The sequence below is a fragment of the Panthera tigris genome, chromosome C2, assembly GCF_018350195.1.
Source record: "Panthera tigris isolate Pti1 chromosome C2, P.tigris_Pti1_mat1.1, whole genome shotgun sequence".
Taxonomy (NCBI): domain Eukaryota; kingdom Metazoa; phylum Chordata; class Mammalia; order Carnivora; family Felidae; genus Panthera; species Panthera tigris.
This window is the reverse complement of record NC_056668.1, coordinates 125911917-125936955: the sequence shown is the minus strand read 5'-3', so window position 1 is coordinate 125936955 and position 25039 is coordinate 125911917. Positions and strand designations below refer to the sequence as shown.

The 25039-nt window shown below is 39.1% G+C and overlaps 1 protein-coding gene across 2 annotated transcripts in view; it reads left to right on the top strand.

Annotated features, from left to right (window-relative positions):
* Nucleotides 1–25039, top strand: part of PPP2R3A (protein phosphatase 2 regulatory subunit B''alpha) — a 217867-nt gene that overhangs the window by 90213 nt on the left and 102615 nt on the right. For both annotated transcript variants that reach the window (XM_042956215.1, XM_042956216.1), the window contains exon 6: nucleotides 6382–6484. In XM_042956215.1, coding sequence (XP_042812149.1) covers nucleotides 6382–6484 — 103 coding nt within the window. The remainder of the gene's footprint in view (nucleotides 1–6381; nucleotides 6485–25039) is intronic.

The following is a 25039-nucleotide window of genomic DNA, read 5'->3' as shown; positions in this document are numbered from 1 at the left end:
ACTCACTCTGTCTTTCTCTCTCTCTGCCCCTTCCCCACTCCCGTGTGTGCGCTTGCTCACTCTCTCTCTCTCAAAATTAAGCTTTAAAAAAAAAGTAGACTCTCCTTTAAGGGGAGCAGACCATATGTGTCATGTGAAAAATACAGCTTCCGGGGGCGCCTGGTTGGCTCAATCGGTTAAGTGTCCAACTCCTGATTTCAGCTCAGGTCTATGATGTCACGGATCGTCATAAGTGTACTCTTAATCCCCATCACCTGTTTCACCTCTGACAAGTTTTCTTTCATTTTAACCTTCTTTTTTTTTTCTTCCTTCTTCTTTATAAGTTATTTCTTGATATATTTATACATTTTAAGAGAATGTCACAGCTTGCCCCTTCTACCTCTTAACTGACCGGACTTCTTTACATATGTTTATAGCCTTGTTTACATGTGTTCTGCTCACATTTTTTGGGCTAGATACCCTTCCTGGTAAACTATTGGGAAATGCCATTCACCTGTTATCCTCATTGTCGTCATCATTATTATTACTTAAAATCAACATATAATAGCAGAATTCAGCACACAGATTCCTTCTGTTCCCTTCATGCCACCTAAAAAGCCCTTAGCGGTATAATGCTTGAGAATAGTAGGTGATTGATAAGTGTATTCTTATTTTTAAAAATCTAGCAGCAAGTTGAGTTCACCAAGTTCTTTCTGCATTACATTAGAACAACAGCTATAAGAGTATATAGAACTCCTATCAGTTAATGAACTTTTTGTTAAAGAACCATACCAATGCTAAATGTTAAAATGCTTCATGTTGTCCAGGTGAATTTTAGTCATTTTGTTACAGGGAATAGTTCTAAGTTGTCTGAATACCAAGAACTAAAAGGGCCCTAGGAGAATCATTCCTCATACACTATCTAGTTGACACTTCAAAGTCAGTGCCATGATCACCATTCCACGTCTCCTGTAGCAAATAGAAAACTGCTGGATAAAATCTAAGAAATACCTTTTTTTTTTTTTTTTTTTACATGTGTTGATAAGTAGTCATAAAAGTCAGGGAATTCATTAGAGGCTAGAAATAGCATAAAAGTGCTAATTAACAGGAGTGAACCAGCAAAAGAATTGGCATTTCTGCCCTTAGGGTATTTATCATCAGTATTTCTGGCAGCCTAGAACCTACAGGAAGGAAATAGAGCCTAGGGCCTGAACAGTAGAGAAGTCAGCTTGGATTCCCTCTCCTTTTCCCACCAGTAAAGCCAAGACTTTAGCTGGGTGGTCCAATTATGTCCTAATTATTATTGTTATTTTAAATCAGCATGTAACAGTAGCAGAATTAAAGAACTTGAAATGTATACATGTTCTAACTTTTGTTCAGCTAACTTCTTTCACCCTGGTAAATATCAGGCCCTGAAAAAGCCTTAGCTGGATAGAGTATGAACCAAGGGTAGAAAGAATATAGATGCTGCACAACTCTTGTCAGAGGTACCTTTAGCCATTGAGATCAGCATTGTTGGTCATCTAACAATCTGTGAAAGCGACAAGAAGTGAGTTATAATTGTTTCAGAAAAAAACTTTGAATAAGCTGAGAGATTGAAAAAAAAGGAAGTAGTCTATTACAGAAGAGATTAGAGCCAGAAAGAAGTAATTAGGTCATTCTGAATATTCTAGAACCCTACATTTGTGAGCCAAAGGGTGACTATAGCAAAGGAAAACTGTTAACCAACTTGAGTTACCTGTAGTTAACCACATAATCTTAATAACAGCCAGGTTTTTTGTCTTAAGACTGTGTGTCACTGAAAAGGTGGACATTTATGTTGGTAGGTAGAGCAGCAGCAGCTACAGCAGCTGTGTCCTTTTTTTTTTTTTTTTTAATATTTATTCATTTTTGAGAGAGTGTGAGTTGGGGAGGAGCAGAGAGAGAGGGAAACACAGAATCTGAAGCAGGCTCCAGGTTCTGAGCTGTCAGTGCAGAGCCCGATGCAGGGCTCTAACTCACAAACCGTGAGGTCATGACCTGAGCTGAAGTCATAGGCTTACCGACTGAGCCACCCAGACGCCCCTAGCTGTGTTCTTTTATTGAGATGGATCATTTTAATTTTATCTCTAGGGAAAGGATATTTTTACAAAAGGCAAAGGGGAAAAAAGACACAAAGCACAAGTCTTCATTTTAGGTAACTACAGGAAACTGTTTATGAAGTCATACAGCATGACTAACTGTCCCTGTCTTTTTTCATTTGAAAAAACATTTCTGTGACTAGATTAAGTGTATGTCTGTATATTAGTCTTATTTTATGACCCACACTAAAATGGTTGGAGCGCCCTCTAGTGGGAGCTCCTTTCTGCGTTCTTAAAATGCCCTTTTATTTTATTGTATTTTATTTATTTTATTTTATTTTATTTTATGTTTGTATGTTTTTATTTAAATTCCAGTTCGTTAACATACAGTGTGATAGTAGTTTCAGGTGTACAACACTACCATTCAGCATGGGCTTATCACAAAAAGTGCCCTCTTTAAACCCCCATCACCTATTTGACTCATCCCTCTACCACTGTCACCCCTGGTAACCATCAGTTTGTTCTCTGTTGTTAAGAGTCTGTATCTTGGCTTTTAAAATGCCTTTTAAGGGATGCCTCGGTGGCTCCGTTGGTTGAGTATCCAACTCTTGATTTTTGCTCAGGTCATGACCCCAGGGTTGTGGGATCCAGACCTGGGTTACCCTCTGTGCTGACCTTGGAGCCTGCTTAAGATTCTCTCTCTCCCTCTGCCCTTTTCCCCTGCTCATGCACTCTCTCAAAATAGAATAGAATAAAATAAAATAATTAAAAATAGTAATAAAATGCCTTTTAAAAGCAGAGGTGCTTTAAGGGAGACCCAGATATGGCTATTTGGGGAGACTAAGCAGCTGAGCATGATGGTTTGAGTTATCATACTGATCTTGAAGATGTGTGTTTATTTTTGCAATTTTTTTTTTTTTTTTTTTTTTTTTTTTTTTTTTACCAATTTTACCCTTTGCATAAGGTGACTTGGGCTTAAGTATAGTACATTAAAACTTTCAACTACAAAAAAATTACGGGCAAATAATGACATAGAATTTAAACATATTGGCATATGCATACACAAGCTGACTTGCTCCCATAATAGGCTATTTATATTCTTGAAAAGTGAAGTCACATGTAAAAGTCACAGAATAACAAGAAATAATTTCCCTGCTATCCCAGTACTCATGGGATGGAGGCTTCCTAGCCCTCCTCCTAATGTTTTGAGGATGAACACCTTAATGGGCTCTTGTTCCCCTGCCTCTGCCCTCCCTCCTTTCCCTGCCTTATTGCCCATTTCATATCTATACTCTGATATCTATTTTATTACAGTCAGGACATTTTTAGGGGAAAGACATTGCTCCATGGCTTTTTTGAGTTCCTGGATTACCTGCTTTGTGGCAGAGATCCTCTCAGTCAGTCAAGTAATATTGATCCAGCTTCATTATGCTTTATTTTCACTTACCTTTGAATGTCACTGTATGATTTGTCTCTTAACAGTATTTTGTTTTAAGAGCTCTGAAAGATACCAGTTTAAAATAGCTATGTTTACCTTCTTTCTCCAGCTTTCACAACTTTTATTTATCTCCTTTTCTCTTCCATATAGAGTTTACCGGCCACTATCATCAGCTGGAAATCATAATTCACCTTTTCTTTCTATTTCATGCTTCTGGTCAGAAAAAGCCATTCTTGATTTGCCTTTTTCCTCTCAGAGTATCTCTCATCTGTGCTATCCTTTCTTTATAAAAGTGCTCCTTTACAAAGATCTCACCACCTTTTTATTGTGATCATCCCAACCATTTTCTAATCCTAGGAGGTGGTTCCCATCAGCATTTATTACATATTAATCTTTTTCTGAAATGTATACATGTTTAACTGTAGAGGCCTTGAGAATGCTAAAGAATGATAAGGAGAATTCATATACAAATTATACTATAACTTTAATAATCACAAATGAAGTCAGTTTTTAAGTATACATCCATTAGATCACAAACATTTTTTGAGAATCTTCTGTATGAAAGTCACTGTGCTGGCTGCTAAGGAAGAAAAAAGACCTGTCTATAACTGTGTCTGCCCTTTAAGTGCCAGTGAAATAAAAACAAACTAATAGTACAATGGTAAATATAATACAATAAATTAAACAGTACAAAGATCAGTAAAGAATTTAGTTATGAGAGAAGGCTTTTTGAAAGACTTGCATTATTAGCTGAACCTTAAAGAATAGCCAGCATTCCAATAGCAAAGTCAAGAGGGATGGTATTCTAGGAGAGTAGAATCATATGAGAAATGGCAAAGAGGCAAGAATGCACATGGCACACTTAGAGAATAATGGACCAGGCCAGCTGTCTGGAGTGGAAGTTTCATTTAGCAAAGTAGTAAGGTAGATAGGTAGGCAGGCTCCCATCTAGTTACAGAGAGCCTTAAATGCTGAACTGAGGCAGTTAGACTATTCGTATAAGTGGTAGAGAGCTACTGAACATTTTTGAAAAAGAGGATTATATAATCAAAGAATGTTTCGGAATGAATTGCCTGTGTTTTAAGGTTGGATGAACACTGAAATCTGTTTTGACCCTTTTCCTTCTGTTGGTCTCAGCATGAAGTAATAAGACCCTTACTGAACTCAAAAGTACACTGGCATTAGAAAAGAGGGAATGGTTGTATAAAACATTTTGAGGAAATATTCCTAAGGACTCCTGTATTCCCATCCTGTATTCCAAGCACTTAGGGATCCAAGCTGGAAACCTAGGAGTCGTTATGGACTTCCCCTTACTTTCATCCCTCCACACCAATCAACTACCCTGTCCTTTTCATTACAACCAGATTTTCCCCTTTGTCTTCATCTCCCACTGCTACTATCCATGCTCAGGCCCATAGTTGGATTTTTGCTTGATATTTTTGAAAAGCACATCTGATCTTGTCACTGTCCAAGTTAAAATTCTTCCATGGAGTAGGCCAAAGCCAAGTCTTCCTGATCTAACATAAAAAGGCCAATCCTATATGCTCATGTCCACTTTTCTTACCACCCCAGTGTTTGTAGCTGCCAAAATATTCCACACACTCTCACACCAGGCATTTGTACTTGCAGCCCTCCTGACCCACAGCATCCTTCTTTCCTACTTACCAGTTCTAGGGAATCTCACTGGCCCTCTTGTGTCCTCCCATGACACCCATGCTTATTACTTCTGTCGCATGACAGAGTATAACCTGAGTATGTCAGTATAATCTTAATGGTGTAGCACTCTCACTAGACTATAAACTGTTTACAGAGCACAGAACTGTGTCTTATTTTCTCTGAATCCAAAGTATCTTCAAGGCTAGACACAAGTGGCACACAGTTAGCATTCACTAAATGTAATGAAGAAAAACAAGAAAATGTGGAGACTAATGGGATGTGCATAAAATAAGGAAAAGAAATAAGTTTAAAATGACTTCAAATTTCAAGCCCAGATAATTTGGATATTTCTACCTTTAACAAAAATAGATGTCCAGGAAAAGGACTGGCCTTGACAGGAAGATATAAAATTTGTTTTTTGATACTTTAACTTTGTTGTCAGAGTATAGTTACTAAGTGGAAATGTCCAGTATTAGTTGGGCATGAGGAATTCATAGAGCTTAAAGACTTAAAAGGGCATTCATTCATTTTTTTTTTCTTTTTTTATTGGCCCTTCAAAGTCTAATTTCAGAAACCCTCTATCAGGTGGGCCCTGAATATGTCTGCCAAACTGGGCAAACAGAAGTCTTTGTCTTATGTGGTGCATAGTAGTCCAACTGATATATTCTCTCCTGGCTGGCAGGTAGCTCTAGAGTTCTGGGCCTGGATGTCCTGTGCCAACCCTGAATGGACATTTTCCCTCCCCTGCAATTAGTTTAGTTGATCCTGTGGTCTTAGCCCCAGAAACATTTTACAAAAATAATATGCCATTTTGTTATTGAGCTTTTCTTGAGGTGTCCCTTTGACAAAATCAAGAGCATGGAGGGGCTCCTGGGTGGCTTAGTTGGTTAAGCATCTGACTTTTTGATTTTGGCTCAGATCATGATCTCACAGTTCATGAGTTCGAGCCCAGCATTGGGCTCTGTGCTAACAGTACAGAGCCTGCTTGGGATTCTCTCTCTCCCTCTCTCTCTGGCCCTCCCTTCTGCTTGCTCTCTCTCTCTCTCATTCTCTCTCAAATAAGTAAGTAAATAAATAAACTTTAAAAACTTAAAAGAACGTAGAAAAATTCCCTTTCTTAATCTTTGAAAAGAGAGAACTTGATTCTAGATCTAAATGGCCTTCAGTTCAGGCTGAAATTAGCAACTGTTGATATTGTAGACATTGTTCACAGTAGCCAGACTTCCTAAGCAGTTGTCTCTTTTGTAGGTTGCTGAATAACCATCATGATGATGCCTCTAAGTTTATCTGTCTCCTGGCAAAGCCCAGCTGCAACTCTCTAGAACAGGAGGATTTTATCCCTTTACTTCAGGTAATTTTCATTTCCTTCTAAAAATGGATTTTATTTTTAGAGTTTCAGAGGTTTTAAATATTTTTCAGCTGTAAGATATGTCAATTGAGATATACAAATCTAGAAGTCAGATTTGTAGAAGAGTGGCTTTCAAGCTCATTTTAGCAATAAAATCCTCTTGTTAAATGAAAATTAACACAGAACCCATAGTTTTAATAAAACAGATAAAACAGGGCAACTCCCACTGAAGCAGAGAAAGGGGTGCCACTCACCCTCCCCCTTGTCTAACCACAGGAAACATTGAAACACCTTCTGAAACCAGACATTTGGCCTACTTGGCCTAATTGACCTATGCCCAACAGAAAGGGCCCACTTGAGGAGTATTTACATCTAGGCCTTCCAATAAGAATCAGTTACATGCCAATATTGGATCTTTTTTTACTATAGCATTCTTCATAGCCTGATACGTTGCTTATTAATGTTCTTAATTTCATGTCTAAATATTTGGCTTTCCTAAGCAGATTGCAAATTCCTTGAAGCTAAGGTCTGTCTTTTCATGTCTGTTGAATGCTTATCATTGTTTTAGTTGTTCCAGTAAATCTTTGTTGACCTGTTCATGAGGATGCCTAAAGAAGGACAGAAAAATACATTAACATAGTTTGTTTTGTTTTGTTTTTTCAGTTGTATTCATGGCTGCCATCATTTTTTGGTAAATTTTTTGTTGAAATATAATATATACACAAAAAACATACAGATCAAAAGTGCACCCAACAATCATGTTTCACATATGAGTGAAATCGTATAATGTTTGTCTTTCTGTGATTGACTTATTTCACTTAGCATTATACCCTCTAGGTCCATTCATGTTGCAAATGGCAAGGTTTCAATTCTTTTTTATGGCTGCATAATGTTTCCTCGTGTGTGTGTGTGTGTGTGTGTGTGTGTGTGTATACACACATACATATAAATATATACCACCTGTTCTTTATCCATTCATCAGTCAGGGGTCACTTGAGTTGCTTCCATAGTTTGGCTATTGTAAATAATGCAGCAATAAGCATAGGGATGCATGTATCTTTTCATATTAGTGTTTTCATATTCTTTGGGTAAATACCCAATAGTAGAATTACTAGATCATATGGTAATTCTATTGTTAATTTTTTGAAGAACCTCCATACTGTTTTCCATAGTGGCTGCACAAAGTTGCGTTCCCACCAACAGTACACATGAGGGTTCCCTTTTCTCTACATCCTCACCAACACTTCTTATTTATTTTTTTGATTTTAACTGTTCTTACAGGTGTGAGGTAATATCTCACTGTGGTTTTCATTTGTATTTCCCTGACGATTGATGATGTTGAACATCTTTTCATGTGTCTGTTAGCCATCTATATGTCTCTTTAGATAAATGTCTGTTCAAAAACATTAAGTTTTTTTTTAATTTTTTAAGTTTACATCCAAATTAGTTAGCATATGTGCAACAATGATTTCAAGAGTAGATTCCTTAATGCCCCTTACCCATTTACCCCATCCCCCCTCCCACAACCCCTTCCATAACCCTCAGTTTGCTCTCCATATTTAAGAGTCTCTTATGTTTTGTCTCCCTCCCTGTTTTAATATTATTTTCGCTTCCCTTCCCTTATGTTCATCTGTTCTATGTCTTAAAGTCCTCACACGAGTGAAATCATATGATATTTGTCTTTCTCTGATGGACTAATTTCACTTAGCATAGTACCCTCGAGTTCCATCCACGTAGTTGCACATGGCAAGATTTCATTCTTTTTGATTTCCGAGTAATCCTCCATTGTATATATATACCACATCTTCTTTATTCATTCATCCATTGATGGACATTTGGGCTCTCTCCATACTTTGTTGTTGATAGTGCTGCTATAAACATTGGGGTGCTTGTGCCCCTTCAAAACAGCATACCTGTATCCCTTGGATAAATGCCTAGTAGTGCAATTGCTGGCTAGTAGGGTAGTTCTATTTTTAATTTTTTGAGGAACCTCCATACTGTTTTCCAGAGTGGCTGCACCAGCTTGCATTCCCACCAACAATGCAAAAGAGATCCTCTTTCTCCGCATCCTCGCCAACATCTGTTGTTGCCTGAGTTGTTAATGTTAGCCATTCTGACAGGTGTGAGGTGGTATCTCATTGTGGTTTTGATTTGTATTTCCCTGATGATGAGTGATGTTGAGCATTTTTTCATGTGTCGGTTGGCCATCTGGATGTCTTCCTTGGAGAAGTGTCTATTCATGTCTTTTGCCCATTTCTTCACTGGATTATTTGTTTTTTTGGGTGTTGACACTGATGAGTTCTTTATAGATTTTGGATACTAAACCTTTATCTGATATGTCGTTTGCAAATATCTTCTCCCATTCCATCAGTTGCCTTTTAGTTTTGCTGATTGTTTCCTTTGCTATGCAGAAGGTTTTTATTTTGATGGGGTCCCAGTAGTTCATTTTTGCTTTTGTTTCCCTTGCCTCTGGAGACGTGTTGAGTAAGAAGTTGCTGCAGCCAAGATCAAAGAAGTTTTTGCCTGCTTTCTCCTCTAGGATTTTGATGACTTTCTGTCTTAACATTTAGGTCTTTCATCCATTTTGAGTTTGTTTTTGTGTCTGGTGTAAGAAAGCGGTCCAGGTTCTTCTGCATGTTGCTATCCAGTTTTCCCAGCACCACTTGCTGAAGAGACTGTCTTTATTCCATTGGATATTCTTTCCTGCTTTGTCAAAGATTAGTTGGCCATACGTTTGTGGGTCCATTTTTGGGTTCTCTATTCTGTTCCATTAATCTGAGTGTCTGTGTGCCAGTAAAAAACATTAGGTTTTAATAACAGTTCTCTATCCACCCCTTGATCCATTCTTGACCCTGCTCTGACTCCTACAAACTACATATTTTGTGTCCTCTTCCCTGACTAGCTTATGGTTGGGTCTGGTCAGTGGATCCTACTGCCAGGAATGGGCATTTCTTCCCCACTTTGTTTCAGCACAGCAACCATATCTATATGCTACAGCTTTTGCTGAGTGGCCTCTTCTCCACAGTTCTATTGCCTACCTCGCTCCTATAACTCTTTTCCTTGCCTTGTCCCTCTGGCTGTAGGGATTGTAAGGGTATCCTTCTGTTGCTTGTTCCCGGTGCCTCACCGTTCCCTTGTGTGTTCCCTTAACCTGCCCATGACTTTACACGTAGTCCCTTCATTAAAGATTCACATGGGTGAAGTCTTTTTCCTGTGGGGACCCTATCCTGAGTTTTACCAGAAGTTTTAATAAAACCTCTGCCAGAAGTTTAAATTAAATCCATATCAAGAGAATTACAAATAATAATAAAACTGTAATTATGCATTAGTGGACATTTATACTTCCTTTGCTTATTAGGAGAGATTTTATTTTTCTTTAACAAATGGACTTGTGGAATCTTCAGGTAAAGATGACAGACTGAATAGATACATTCTCCTTCCATTCTGTCCCAAACTTATCTGAAGTTAAAGTCTAGGAGTTTAAAAGAATAAACATATGAAAATAAATGGAATAGTAAAGAAGAATGCAGGAGAAAAAAATTACTGTCAAGAGGTTTCCATATTTCTTTTTTTTTTTTAATTTTTTTTTTAACGTTTTTATTTATTTTTGAGACAGAGAGAGACAGAGCATGAATGGGGGAGGGTCAGAGAGAGGGAGACACAGAATCTGAAACAGGCTCCGGGCTCTGAGCTGTCAGCACAGGGGCCCGATGCGGGGCTCGAACTCACGGACCGCGAGATCGTGACCTGAGCCGATCGGGCGCTCAACCGACTGAGCCACCCAGGCGCCCCGAGGTTTCCATATTTCTTAAGGTAGAAGGCAGAAGGGGCACCAGTTGGTTAAGTGTCTGACTTTGGCTCGGGTCATGATCTCACGGTTCGTGAGTTTGAGCCCCATGTCAGGCTCTGTGCTGACAGCTTGAGCCTGGAGCCTGTTTCAGATTCTGTGTCTCCCTCTCTCTTTGCCTCTCCCCTGCTTGTGTTGTGTGTGTGTCTCTCTCAAATATAAATAAAAACATTAAAAAAAAAAAAAAAAAAAAAAAGAAGGCAGAAGCAAGCTACGGAAACCACAGCCCAGAATGAGGGGCTATGTATGGGCTGCAGTGGAGAAGTGAGCTGCTCTCCTTTATTCTCTCAGCAGGATCCCAAAGTAGCTATAAACTCAGGGTTGGCAGATCTGACGGGAACTATTAGAAATGGGGATTCATTGAAGGGTGGTATATAGAACAATGGACCAGTTGATTCTATTTGGTTCCCAAAAGTAAAGTGCAGCCTGGCATTTTATTCACAAGCATAAACAAAATAACAAACAAGAAAGCATGCTAAGACAAATTCCAATAGACAAGTATTCTAGATAGTACCTGGCCAGCACTCCTCTGTCAAGGTCATCAAAAACAAGGAAAATTTGTAAAATTGCCACAGCCAAAGGAGCCTAAGGAGATATGACAACTAAGTGTAATAGGAGATCCTGGGTAGGATCCTGGGACAGAAAAAACATATTAGACAAAAACTAAATGTGAATAAAGTAGGGTCTCTCATAATAGTAATGTAATATCAACATTATTATAATTGCTTATTATAATAAATGCTAATGTAATGCAACATATATGGGAACTCTCATACTGTCTTCCAGATTTTTCTTTAAAACTGTTCTAAAAAATAAAGTCTTTTTAAACAATTACTATATTCAGAGAGATTATCTAAAATAAGAATAGAATATTATGAAAACAGAATGCTAACCACTGGAAAGAGCTGTTAGAATTTTAAAATGTACCAAAATTTAAAATTTCATCATAAGGCCTAGAAGCTAAAGTTTAGGATATCTCGCAAGGGGGCGGGGGGGGGGGGCAGGGGAGACGGAGGGACGCGACATAAAGACAAGAATTTCAACAACTAACTGGAGTCTGGAGAAGAAAAAAGGACAAAATGGAGAGAAGGAACTCATCACAGAAATGATATAGAATGGAGGGGCACCTGGATGGCTCAGCCGTTTGGGCATCCGACTTCGGCTCAGGTCATGATCTCGCCGTTCCTGAGTTTGAGCCCCATGTTGGGCTCTGTGCTAACAGCTCAGAGCCTGGAGCCTATTTCAGATTCTCTGTCTCCCTCTCTCTCTCTCTGCCTCTCCTCCACTCGTGTTCCTTCTCTCTCAAAAATAAATAAACATTAAAAAAAAATTAAAAGAAATAATACAGAATGGAGAGAATTGGAGAGACTGGGGTGATGAGTCCAAAGAGCTGGAACCCAGTAGGATTCCTTGGGATCCCTGTTTCCCTCTTTGGGAGAAACACAACATGCTTGTGTAACTAGCATCTAATCAAAAATAGAAATTGACACTCCCACCCCAGCTTCTCTTGCTCCCTCCATTCTTGCCCACAGAATTAAAGAAATTATATAGAATACAAGCCTTTTGCTTGAAAAAAGCCAAGTACAATGAATAAAAAAAAAGAAACAGACATAAACATATCATCTTGAAATTTTAGAAAAACTGATGAAAACAAGATACTAAAACCTTTCAGAGAGAAAAACGAGGTTCCTTTAACAGGAACAAAAATTGAGGTGCTGTTAGATTCTCCTTGGCAACTCTAGGGAAATGGATTTGAAATCAGATTTCCAATATCTGCCAAGCTATCAGTCAGATATGAGGTTTAGAATAAAGACATTTAAAATTTCAGAAAGGGTGGCTTAGTTGGTTAAGTGGTTAAGTGTCTGACTTTGGCTCAGGTAATGGTCTCAAGTTTCATGAGTTTGAGCCCCACATCAGGCTCTGCATTGACAGCGCAGATCTCTCTCTCGAAAATAAACAAACATGGAAAAAAAAAACAGCAGAAAGTTTGTCTGCTGTCTTCTTAGAGTTACTTGAATATATATACTATGTCAAATTAAGTAAACCAAGAAAGAGGAATATATGATCCACGAAACAGTGGATTCAATCCAAAGAAGCAGTGAAGGGAAGACCTTAGATGGCAACTGAAGAGCAGCCAGTCCAGAATAGAAAAGGTGATGGGGTTTCTCTGGGAAGTTCTCAATAAAGGGGAATAGGGAGGGGAGGAGCTACTCCATGCAGTACTATTATATTTGAGAACAGAAACTAGAGGGTATGCTGACAGCACAGCATTCTGTATGAACAAGTTAAAGAAAAGCAATTCAAAACTCCCAAGAAAACTGAAAAAAACTATATAAGACAGTCATGTTTTAAGCTTGAAACAAACTGAAATATGGCACGATTATAAACAACTGATGGAGAGTAAGAAAAGAAAGTCCATTTAACTTCATTTCTCCTTTGCCCAAGAGACATGATGTTGGACCACTAAGAAAGTAGGAAATTTCTCCTGGAATGGAAGCAGTGGCAGGCTACATTTTTCTTGCCCTTCTGCCTAGCTGGCCCAAATGTGGGTGGGTGCCAGTTCTGACACTCTGCATCTTCCTTCTTAGCACCATTTGCGCCATTCTAGCATTAACCCTTGCAGACTTTCCCCAGCAGGCCCCCTCCAGAGTAGCTCCCACCCTGCCACATCCAGTAGGCACCCTAGTCTAGGAATGGCACTTGCCTCCAAAGCCGTTCCCATCCCATCATACATAGTGGGCAGCCTCAGCCAGGACCTGCACCCTCAAAAACTACTCCTACCCGGGGGAGTTGGGGACAGCCCTCCTCACAGAAGTTGTGGCCTAGCCACAAAGGGAGGGAACATGCAGGCCACACACAGTCACCCCTGGAGATCTGGTTCTAGTGACGAGGGAAGACTGTGTTTCTGGGCCCCACAGGATGCCTTCTACATAAGGCCACTCCTTCATGACCAGGAGATGTAGCTGATTTACCTAAAACATAGAAACAAGGAGAGTCAGACAATACATAGAAACAAGAAGAGTCAGACAAAATGAGGAGACAGGAATGTGTTTCAAATAAAAGAACAAGACAGAAAACAATCTCAGAAAAAGAACTTTACAAAATGGAGATAAGCAGTCTAGCTAATAGGGAGTGCAAATAATGGTCATAAAGATGCTCACTAGAACTATAGAGAAGAATGAATGAACACAGTGAAAACTTCAACAAAGAGAAAATGTTAAAGGGAACCAATCAGGACTGAAGAACAATAATTGAAATGAAAAAATACACTAGAGGGAATCAACGGCAGTTAGAGGATGCAAAAGAATGGATCAATGATCTAGAAAGCAGAGTAGTGGAAATTATCCAAGCTGAACAGCAGAGTGAAAATTTTTAATATGAGAATAGTTTAAGGGACCTCTTAGACAACATCAGGCTTAGCAACATTTGCATTAGAGGGATCCTAGAAGGAGAAGAGAGAAAAAGCAGAAAACATATTTGAAGAAATAATAACTGAAAATTTTTTTACCTGAGGAAGAAAACAGACATCTGGGTCCAGGAACCTTAGAGAGCCCCAAACAAGATGAACCCAAAGAGGTCCACATAAGTCACGTAATAATTGAAATGTGAAAAGTTAGAAAGAGGGGCGCCTGAGTGGCTCAGTCGTTAAGCGTCCGACTTCGGCTCAGGTCACGATCTCGCGGTATGTGAGTTCGAGCCCCACCTCGGGCTCTGTGCTGACTGCTCAGAGCCTGGAGCCTGTTTCAGATTCTGTGTCTCCCTCTCTCTCTGACCCTCCCCCGTTCATGCTCTGTCTCTCTCTGTCTAAAAAATAAATAAATGTTTAAAAAAAATTTTTTTTAAAAGAAAAGTTAGAAAGAATCTTAAAAAGCAGCAAGAGAAAAGCAGCTAGCTACCCACAAGGGAACACCCATAAACGTATGAGCTAACTTTACGGCAAAAATTTTTCAGGCCAGAAGGGGGTGGAATGATATATTTAAAGTGCTAAAAGGAAAAGGAAAAATGAAAAACCCACAACCAAGAGTACTCTACCTAACAAGGTTATATTTCAGAATTGAAAGAGAGAAAGTTTCTCAGACAAAAATTAAAGAAGTTTAACTTCTTTAAGTTTTTTTAAACTTTTTTGAAGTGAACCAGCCTTACAAGAATTGCTAAAAGAACTTCTTTAAGCAGAAAAAAAGGCCATAACTAGAAGTAAGAAAATTATGAAAAAAAACCCCAAAACCCTCACCAGTAAAAGCAAACATACAGTAAAGGTAGTGGCTCAACCACTTATAAAGCTAGTATGAAAGTTAAAAGACAAATAGTAAAATCGACTATATGTACAATAGTTAAGGGATGCACAAAATAAAAAGTTGTAAAATATAACATCAAATACATAAAACATCAGGGGATGTGCAGAGGATTAAAAATATGGTGCTTTTAGAATATATTAGGACTTAAGCGACCATTAACTTAGAATAGAAAGTCATCCAACCACCAAAAAACTACCAGAAAACAATGAACAAAATGACAGTAAGTACATACCTGTCAATAATTAATTTTTTTTAATTGTTAATGTTTATTTTTGAGAGAAAGAGGGACAGAACGTGAGTGGGGGAAGGGCAGAGAGAGAGGGAGACACAGAATCAGAAGTAGGCTCCAGGCTCCGAGCTGTCAGCACAGAGCCCAACACAGCCCTCAAACTCACAAATCGTGAGATCATGACTTGAGTCGAAGTCAGACACTCAACCGACTGAGCCACCCAGGTGCCCCCATAATTACTTTAAATGTAGATAGACTAAATGTTCCAATAAAAAAACACGGAGTGACTGAATGGATTAAAAAACAAGACCTACCGGACACAGACCGGAAGATGGCGGCTTAGGAGGACGCTGGGCTCACCGCGAATCCTGCTGATCACTTAGATTCCACCTACACCTGCCTAACTAACCCAGAAAACCACCAGAAGACTAGCAGAACGGAGTCTCCGGAGCCAAGCGCAGACAAGAGGCCCATGGAAGAGGGTAGGAAGGGCGGAGAGGCGGTGCGCTCTCCACGGACTGGCCGGAGGGAGCTGGGGCGGAGGGTGGCCCGCCGGCCAAGCAGAGACCCCGAGTCTGGCTCACAAAAGTGGAGGGGCCGGACGAAGTGTGTTCTGACAGCAAGCGGGACTTGCTTAGCATCTGGGAGGTCATAAGTTAACAGCTCTGCTCAGAAAGCGGGAAGCCTGGAGGACAAAGGGAGGGAGAGTTGCTGAGCCCCAGGACGACAGAACTCAGTTTGGCAGGGAACAAAGGTGCTCGCCAGCGCCATCTCTCTCGCCCATCCCCCAGCCAAAATCCCAAAGGGAACCAGTCCCTGTCAGGGAACTTGCTTGCTCCGCACAAACACCCAACGCGGTGCTTTTGCGGAGCCACCCCTCCAGCAGCGGGTCTGACTCCCTCCTGCTGCCACAGGGCCCCTCTTGAAGTGGATCACCTAAGGAGAAGCGAGCTAAGCTTGCCCCTCCTGCCCCCATGCACCTTGCCTACCCACCCCAGCTAATACGCCAGATCCCCAGCTCCACAAGCCTGGCAGTGTGCAAGTAGCCCAGACGGCCACGCCACCCCACAGTGAATCCCACCCCTAGGAGAGGGGAAGAGAAGGCACACACCAGTCTGACTGTGGCCCCAGCGGTGGGCTGGGGGCAGACGTCAGGTCTGACTGCGACTCCGCCCACCAGCTCCAATTATACACCACAGCACAGGAGAAGTGCCCTGCAGGTCCTCACCACTCCAGGGACTATCCAAAATGACCAAACGGAAGAATTCCCCTCAGAAGAATCTCCAGGAAATAACAACAGCTAATGAACTGATGAAAAAGGATTTAAATAATATAACAGAAAGTGAATTTAGAATAATAGTCATAAAATTAATCACTGGGCTTGAAAACAGTATAGAGGACAGCAGAGAATCTCTTGCTAAAGAGATCAAGGGACTAAGGAACAGTCAGGAGGAGCTGAAAAATGCTTTAAACGAAATGCAAAACAAAACGGAAATGACGGCTCGGATTGAAGAGGCAGAGGAGAGAATAGGTGAACTAGAAGATAAAGTTATGGAAAAAGAGGAAGCTGAGAAAAAGATAAAAAAATCCAGGAGTATGAGGGGAAAATTAGAGAACTAAGTGACACACTAAAAAGAAATAATATACGCATAATTGGTATCCCAGAGGAGGAAGAGAGAGGGAAAGGTGCTGAAGGTGTACTTGAAGAAATAATAGCTGAGAACTTCCCTGAACTGGGGAAGGAAAAAGGCATTGAAATCCAAGAGGCACAGAGAACTCCCTTCAGACGTAACTTGAATCGATCTTCTGCACGACATATCATGGTCAAACTGGCAAAATACAAGGATAAAGAGAAAATTCTGAAAGCAGCAAGGGATAAACGTGCCCTAACTTATAAAGGGAGACCTATAAGACTCGTAACTGATCTCTCTTTTGAAACTTGGCAGGCCAGAAAGGATTGGCACGAGATCTTCAATGTATTGAACAGAAAAAATATGCAGCCAAGAATCCTTTATCCAGCAAGTCTGTCATTTAGAATAGAAGGAGAGATAAAGGTCTTCCCAAACAAACAAAAACTGAAGGAATTTGTCACCACTAAACCAGCCCTACAAGAGATCCTAAGGGGGATCCTGTGAGACAAAGTACCAGAGACATCGCTACAAGCATAAAACATACAGACATCACAATGACTCTAAACCTGTATCTTTCTATAATAACACTGAATGTAAATGGATTAAATGTGCCAACCAAAAGACATAGGGTATCAGAATGGATAAAAAAACAAGACCCATCTATTTGCTGTCTACAAGAGACTCATTTTAGATCTGAGGACACCTTTAGATTGAGAGTGAGGGGATGGAGAACTATTTATCATGCTACTGGAAGCCAAAAGAAAGCTGGAGTAGCCATACTTATATCAGACAAACTAGACTTTAAATTAAAGGCTGTAACGAGATGAAGAAGGGCATTATATAATAATTACAGGGTCTATCCATCAGGAAGAGGTAACAATTATAAATGTCTATGCGCCAAATACCAGAGCCCCCAAATATATAAAACAATTACTCACAAACATAAGCAACCTTATTGATAAGAATGTGGTCATTGCAGGGGACTTTAACACCCCACTTACAGAAATGGATAGATCATCTAGACACACGGTCAATAAAGAAACAAGGGCCCTGAATGACACATTGGATCAGATGGACTTGACAGATATATTTAGAACTCTGCATCCCAAAGCAACAGAATATACTTTCTTCTCGAGTGCACATGGAACATTGTCCAAGATAGATCATATACTGGGTCACAAAACAGCCCTTCATAAGTTTACAAGAATTGAAATTATACCATGCATACTTTCAGACCACAATGCCATGAAGCTTGAAATCAACCACAGGAAAAAGTCTGGAAAACCTCCAAAAGCATGGAGGTTAAAGAACACCCTACTAACGAATGAGTGGGTCAACCAGGCAATTAGAGAAGAAATTTTAAAATATATGGAAACAAACGAAAATGAAAATACAACAATCCAAACGCTTTGGGACGCAGCAAAGGCAGTCCTGAGAGGAAAATACATTGCAATCCAGGCCTATCTCAAGAAACAAGAAAAATCCCCAATACAAAATCTAACAGCACACCTAAAGGAAATAGAAGCAGAACAGCAAAGGCAGCCTAAACCCAGCAGAAGAAGAGAAATAATAAAGATCAGAGCAGAAATAAACAATATAGAATCTAAAAAAACTGTGGAGCAGATCAACGAAACAAAGAGTTGGTTTTTTGAAAAACTAAACAAAATTGATAAACCTCTAGCCAGGCTTCTCAAAAAGAAAAGGGAGATGACCCAAATAGATAAAATCATGAATGAAAATGGAATGATTACAACCAATCCCTCAGAGATACAAACAATTATCAGGGAATACTATGAAAAATTATATGCCAACAAATTGGACAACCTGGAAGAAATGGACAAATTCCTAAACACCCACACTCTTCCCAAACTCAATCAGGAGGAAATAGAAAGCTTGAACAGACCCATAAAGCGAAGAAATTGAATCGGTTATCAAAAATCTCCCAACAAATAAGAGTCCAGGACCAGATGGCTTCCCAGGGGAGTTCTGCCAGACGTTTAAAGCAGAGATAATACCTATCCTTCTCAAGCTATTCCAAGAAATAGAAAGGGAAGGAAAACTTCCAGACTCATTCTATGAAGCCAGTATTACTTTGATTCCTAAACCAGACAGAGACCCAGTAAAAAAAGAGAACTACAGGCCAATATCCCTGATGAATATGGATGCAAAAATTCTCAATAAGATACTAGCAAATCGAATTCAACAGCATATAAAAAGAATTATTCACCATGATCAAGTGGGATTCATTCCTGGGATGCAGGGCTGGTTCAACATTCGCAAATCAATCAACATGATACACCACATTAATAAAAGAAAAGATAAGAACCATATGATCCTGTCAATCGATGCAGAAAAGGCCTTTGACAAAATTCAGCATTCTTTCTTAATAAAAACCCTTGAGAAAGTCGGGATAGAAGGAACATACTTAAACATCATAAACGCCATTTATGAAAAGCCCACAGCTAACATCATCCTCAACGGGGAAAAACTGAGAGCTTTTTCCCTGAGATCAGGAACATGACAGGGATGCCCACTCTCACCGCTGTTGTTTAACATAGTGTTGGAAGTTCTAGCATCAGCAATCAGACAACAAAAGGAAATCAAAGGCATCCAAATTGGCAAAGATGAAGTCAAGGTTTCGCTTTTTGCAGATCACATGATATTATACATGGAAAATCCAATAGACCTCACCAAAAGTCTGCTAGAACTGATACATGAATTCAGCAAAGTTGCAGGATACAAAATCAAGGTACAGAAATCAGTTGCATTCTTATACACTAACAGTGAAGCAACAGAAAGACAAATAAAGAAACTGATCCCATTCACAATTGCACCAAGAAGCATAAAATACCTAGGAATAAACCTAACCAAAGATGTAAAAGATCTGTATGCTGAAAACTATAGAAAGCTTATGAAGGTAATTGAAGAAGATATAAAGAAATGGAAAGACATTCCCTGTTCATGGATTGGAAGAATAAATATTGTCAAAATGTCAATACTACCCAAAGCTATCTACACATTCAGTGCAATCCCAATCAAAATTGCATCAGCATTCTTCTTGAAGCTAGAACAAGCGATTCTAAAATTCATATGGAACCACAAAAGGCCCCGAATAGCCAAAGTAATATTGAAGAAGAAGACCAAAACAGGAGGCATCACAATCCCAGACTTTAGCCTCTACTACAAAGCTGTTATCATCAAGACAGCATGGTATTGGCACAAAAACAGACACATAGACCAATGGAATAGAATAGAAACCCCAGAACTAGACCCACAAACGTATGGCCAACTCATCTTTGACAAAGCAGGAAAGAACATCCAATGGAAAAAAGACAGTCTCTTTAACAAATGGTGCTGGGAGAACTGGACAGCAACATGCAGAAGGTTGAAACTAGACCACTTTCTGACACCATTCACAAAAATAAACTCAAAATGGATAAAGGACCTGAATGTGAGACAGGAAACCATCAAAACCCTAGAGGAGAAAGCAGGAAAAGACCTCTCTGACCTCAGCCGTAGCAATCTCTTACTCGACACATCCCCAAAGGCAAGGGAATTAAAAGCAAAAATGAATTACTGGGACCTTATGAAGATAAAAAGCTTCTGCACAGCAAAGGAAACAACCAACACAACTAAAAGGCAACCAACGGAATGGGAAAAGATATTTGCAAATGACATATCGGACAAAGGGCTAGTATCCAACATCTATAAAGAGCTCACCAAACTCCACACCCGAAAAACAAATAACCCACTGAAGAAATGGGCAGAAAACATGAATAGACACTTCTCTAAAGAAGACATCCGGATGGCCAACAGGCACTTGAAAAGATGCTCAACGTCGCTCCTCATCAGGGAAATACAAATCAAAACCACACTCAGATATCACCTCACGCCAGTCAGAGTGGCCAAAATGCACAAAGCAGGAGACTATAGATGCAAGGATGTGTAGAAACGGGAACCTTCTTGCACTGTTGGTGGGAATGCAAACTGGTGCAGCCACTCTGGAAAACAGTGTGGAGGTTCCTCAGAAAATTAAAAATAGACCTACCCTATGACCCAGCAATAGCACTGCTAGGAATTTATCCAAGGGATACAGGAGTACTGATGCATAGGGGTACTTGTACCCCAGTGTTTATAGCAGCACTCTCAACAATAGCCAAATTGTGGAAAGAGCCTAAATGTCCACCAGCTGATGAATGGATAAAGAAATTGTGGTTTATACACACAGTGGAGTACGACATGGCAATGAGAAAGAACGAAATATGGCCCTTTGTAGCAACGTGGATGGAACTGGAGAGTGTGATGCTAAGTGAAATAAGCCATACAGAGAAAGACAGATACCATATGTTTTCACTCTTATGTGGATCCTGAGAAACTTAACAGAAACCCATGGGGGAGGGGAAGGAAAAAAAAAAAAAAGAAGTTAGAGAGGGAGAGAGCCAAAGCATAAGAGACTGTTAAAAACTGAGAACAAACTGAGGGTTGATGGGGGATGGGAGGGAGGGGAGGGTGGGCGAGGGGTATTGAGGAGGGCACCTTTTGGGATGAGCACTGGGTGTTGTATGGAAACCAATTTGACAATAAATTTCATATATTGAAAAAATAAAAAAATAAAAAAAAACAAGACCTACCTGCACTCTGCCTACATGAGATTGACTTATAAGTGAAGAGATGGAAAAAGATATCCCAAGCAAATGGAAACAAAAAGCTGGAATAGCCATACTTATCAGACAAAATAGACTTTAAAACAAAGACTGTAACAAGAGACAAAGAAGGGCATTACATAATGATAAAGGAATCCAATAAGAATATAACAACTATAAATACCCAATGTAGTGTAGTATTTAAATAAATGAAGCAAATATTTACAGACAATAAGGGAAGAATTGACAGTAATATAAAAATAGTGGGAGGGGGGTATTTTTCTTTTTAAGTTTTCATTTAAATTCCAGTTAGTTAACATACAAGATAATATTAGTTTCAGGTATACAATATAGTGATTCAGCACTTCCATACAACACCACCTGGTGCTCATCACACAACAAGTGCATGCCTTAATCCCCATCACCTATTTAACCCATCCCCTCACCCAGTTCCCTTCTGGTAACCATCAGCTTGTTCTCTACCTTTAAAAGTCTGTTTCCTGGTTTGCCACTGTCTTTATTTCCCCCTTTCCTTATTTCCCCGTTTCCTTATTTCATTGCTTAAATTCCACATATGAATGAAATCATATGGTATTTGTCTTTCTCTAACTTATATCACTTAGCATAATACTCTCTAGCTTCATCCATGTCATTGCAAATGGCAAGATGTCATTCTTTTTGATGGCTGAGTAATATTCCTGTGTGTGTGTGTGTGTGTGTGTGTGTGTGTGTGTACATATAGTATATACTGTATCCATCTTCTTTATCCATTCATCAGTTGATCAACAGGCTGTTTCCATAATTTGGCTATTGTAGGTAGTGCTGCTATAAAGATAGAGGTGCATATATCCCTTTGAATTAGTGTTTTTGTATTCTGTGGGTAAATACATAGTAGTGCAGTTGCTGGACTATAGAGTAGTTCTGTTTTTAACTTTCTGAGGAACCTCCATACTGTTTTCCAGAGTGGCTGCACCAGTTTGCATTCCCACCAGCAGTGCAAGAGGGCTCCCCTTTCTCCACATTCTTGCCAACATCTGTTATTTCTTGTGTTGTTGATCTTAGCCATCCTGACAGGTGTGAGGTGTTACCTCATTGTAGTTTTGATTTGCATTTCCCTGATGATGAGTGATGTTGAACATCTTTTCATGTGTCTGTTGCCCCTTTGTATATCTTCTTTGGAAAAATGTCTATTCATGTCTCCTGCCCGTTTTTTAATTGGATTACTCATTTTTTGGATGTTGAGTTTGTAGGTTCTTCTTTATTTTTTTTTTTAATGTTCATTTATTTTTGAGAGACAGATATAGCATGAGTGGGGGAGGAGCAGAGAGAGAGGGGAGACACAGAATCTGAAGCAGGCTCCAGGCTCTGAGCCATCAGCACAGAACTGGATGCGGGGCTTGAACTCATGAACTTTGAGATCATGACCTGAGCCGAAGTCGGATGCTTAACTGACTGAGCCACTCAGGCACCCCAAGTTTTTTAAGTTCTTTATATTTTGGATACTAACCCTTTATCACATATGTTACTTGCAGATACCTTCTCCTATTCTGTAGGGTGCCTTTTTTCATTTTGTTGATTGTTTCCTTCACTGTGCAGAAGATTTTTATTTTGATGAAGTCCCAATAGTTTATTTTAGCTTTTATTTCCCTTGCCTCCAGCGATGTTGTCTAGTAAGAAGTTGCTCCAGCCAAGGTCAAAGAGATTGCTGCCTGGTTTCTCCCCTAGGATTTTGATGGTTTTCTGTCTCATATTTAGGTCTTTCATCCATTTTGAATTTATTTTTGTGTATGGTATAAGAAAGTGGTCCAATTTCATTCTTCTGCATGTTGCTGTCCAGTTTTCCCAGCATTATTTGTTGGAAGAAACTGTCTTTTTTCCCATTGCATATTCTTTCCAGCTTTGTCGAAGATTGACCATATAGTTGTGGGTTCATTTCTGGATTTCTGTTCTGTTCCATTGATCTATGCATCTGTTTTTGTACCTTTACCATACTGCTTTGGTCACTACAGCTTTTTAATATGACTTAAGGCCAGAATTGTGATGCTTCCAGCTTTGCTTTTTCAATGTTGCATTGGCTATTCGGGATCTTTTGTGGCTCCATACAAATTTTAGGATTGCTAGTTCTAGCTCTATGAAAAACGCTTGGTATTTTGATAGTGATTGCATTACATATATAGATTGCTTTCAGTAGTATAGACATTTTTATAATATTTGTTCTAACAATCAATGAGCATGGAATGTCTATTTCTTTCTGTCATCTCCAGTTGCTTTCATCAGTGTTTTATGGTTTTCAGAGTACAGATCTTTTACCAGTTTGGTATCTTATGATTTTTAGTGCAGTTATAAATGGGATTGATTCCTGATTTCTGTTTCTGCTGCTTCATTATTGGTGTATAGAAATGCAGCAGATTTTTTGTGCATTAATTTTGTATCCTGGAACTTTACTGAATTGGGATATCATTTCTAGCAATTTTTTGGTGGAGTCTTTCTGGTTTTCTACAGAAGGGTATCATGTCATCAGCAAATAGTGAAAGTTTGACTTCTTCATTGCCACTTTGGATGCCTTTTATTTATTTCTGTTGTCTGATTGCTGAAGCTAGGACTTCTAGTACTATATTAAATAACAGTGGTAAGAGTGGACATCTGTGTCTTGTTCTTGACCATAGAGGAAAAGCTCAGTTTTTCCCAGCTGAGGATATTGGCTGTGGATTTTCTGTATATGGCCTTTATGATGTTGAGGTATGCTCCCTCTATCCCTACTTTGTTGAGGGTTTTTATCAAGAACGGATGCTGTACTTTGTCAAATGCTTTTTCTGCATCTATTGAGAGGATCATATGGTTTTTACCCTTTCTTTTATTAATGTGTATCACGTTAATTGATTTGCAAATAATGAACCACCCCTGAAACCCAAGAATAAATCCCAGTTGGTCATGGTGAATGATTCTTTTAATGTACTATGGGATTCAATTTGCTAGTATTTTGTTGAGAATTTTTGCATCCATGTTCATCAGGGATATTGTTCTGTAGTTCTCTCTTTTAGTGAGGTCTTTGGTTTTGGAATGCTGGCATCAGAGAATGAGTTTGAAAGTTTCCCTTCTATTTCTATTTTTTGGAATAGTTTGAGAAGAATAGATATTAACTTATTTAAATTTTTGGTGGAATTTGCCTATGGGACCATCTGGCCCTGGACTTTTGTGTGTTGGGAGATTTTTTATTTCTGATTCAATTTCTTTGCTGATTATTGGTTTGCTCAAGTTTTCTATTTCTTACTGTTTCAATTTTGGTAGTTTATATGTTTCTAAGAATGTATCCATTTCTTTCAGATTGCCCAATTTGTTGGCATATAATTTTTCATAATATTTTCTTATAATTGTTTGTATTTCTGTGGTGTTGGTTGTGATTTTTTCTCTCTCATTGGTAATTTTATTAATTTGGGTCCTTTTTCTTTTCTTTTTGATAAATCTGCCTAGGGGTTTAATAATTTTTTCAAAAAAACCCAGCTCCTTGATGGTTTCATTGATCTGTTTTACTGGGATTTTTTGTTTCTGTATTAGTTATTTCTGCTCTAATTTCTTTTATTTCACTACTTCTGCTGGCTTCATTTGTTCTTTTTCCAGCTCCTTTAGGTGTAAGGTTAGGTTGCATATTTGAGATTTTTCTTGCTTCTTGAGATAGGCCTGTGTTGCTATATACTTCCTCTTATGACTACTTTTTGCTGCATCCCAAAGGTTTTGGACCATCGTGTTTTCATTTTCATTTGTTTACATGTTTTTCTTTTAATTTCTTCTTTTATTTCCTGATTGACCCATCCATTGTGTAGTAGCATGTTATTTAACCTTCATGTATTTGTGGTCTTTCCAAAATTTTTTCCTTTATTTATTTATTTTTTTTATGGTTGACTTCTAGTTTCAT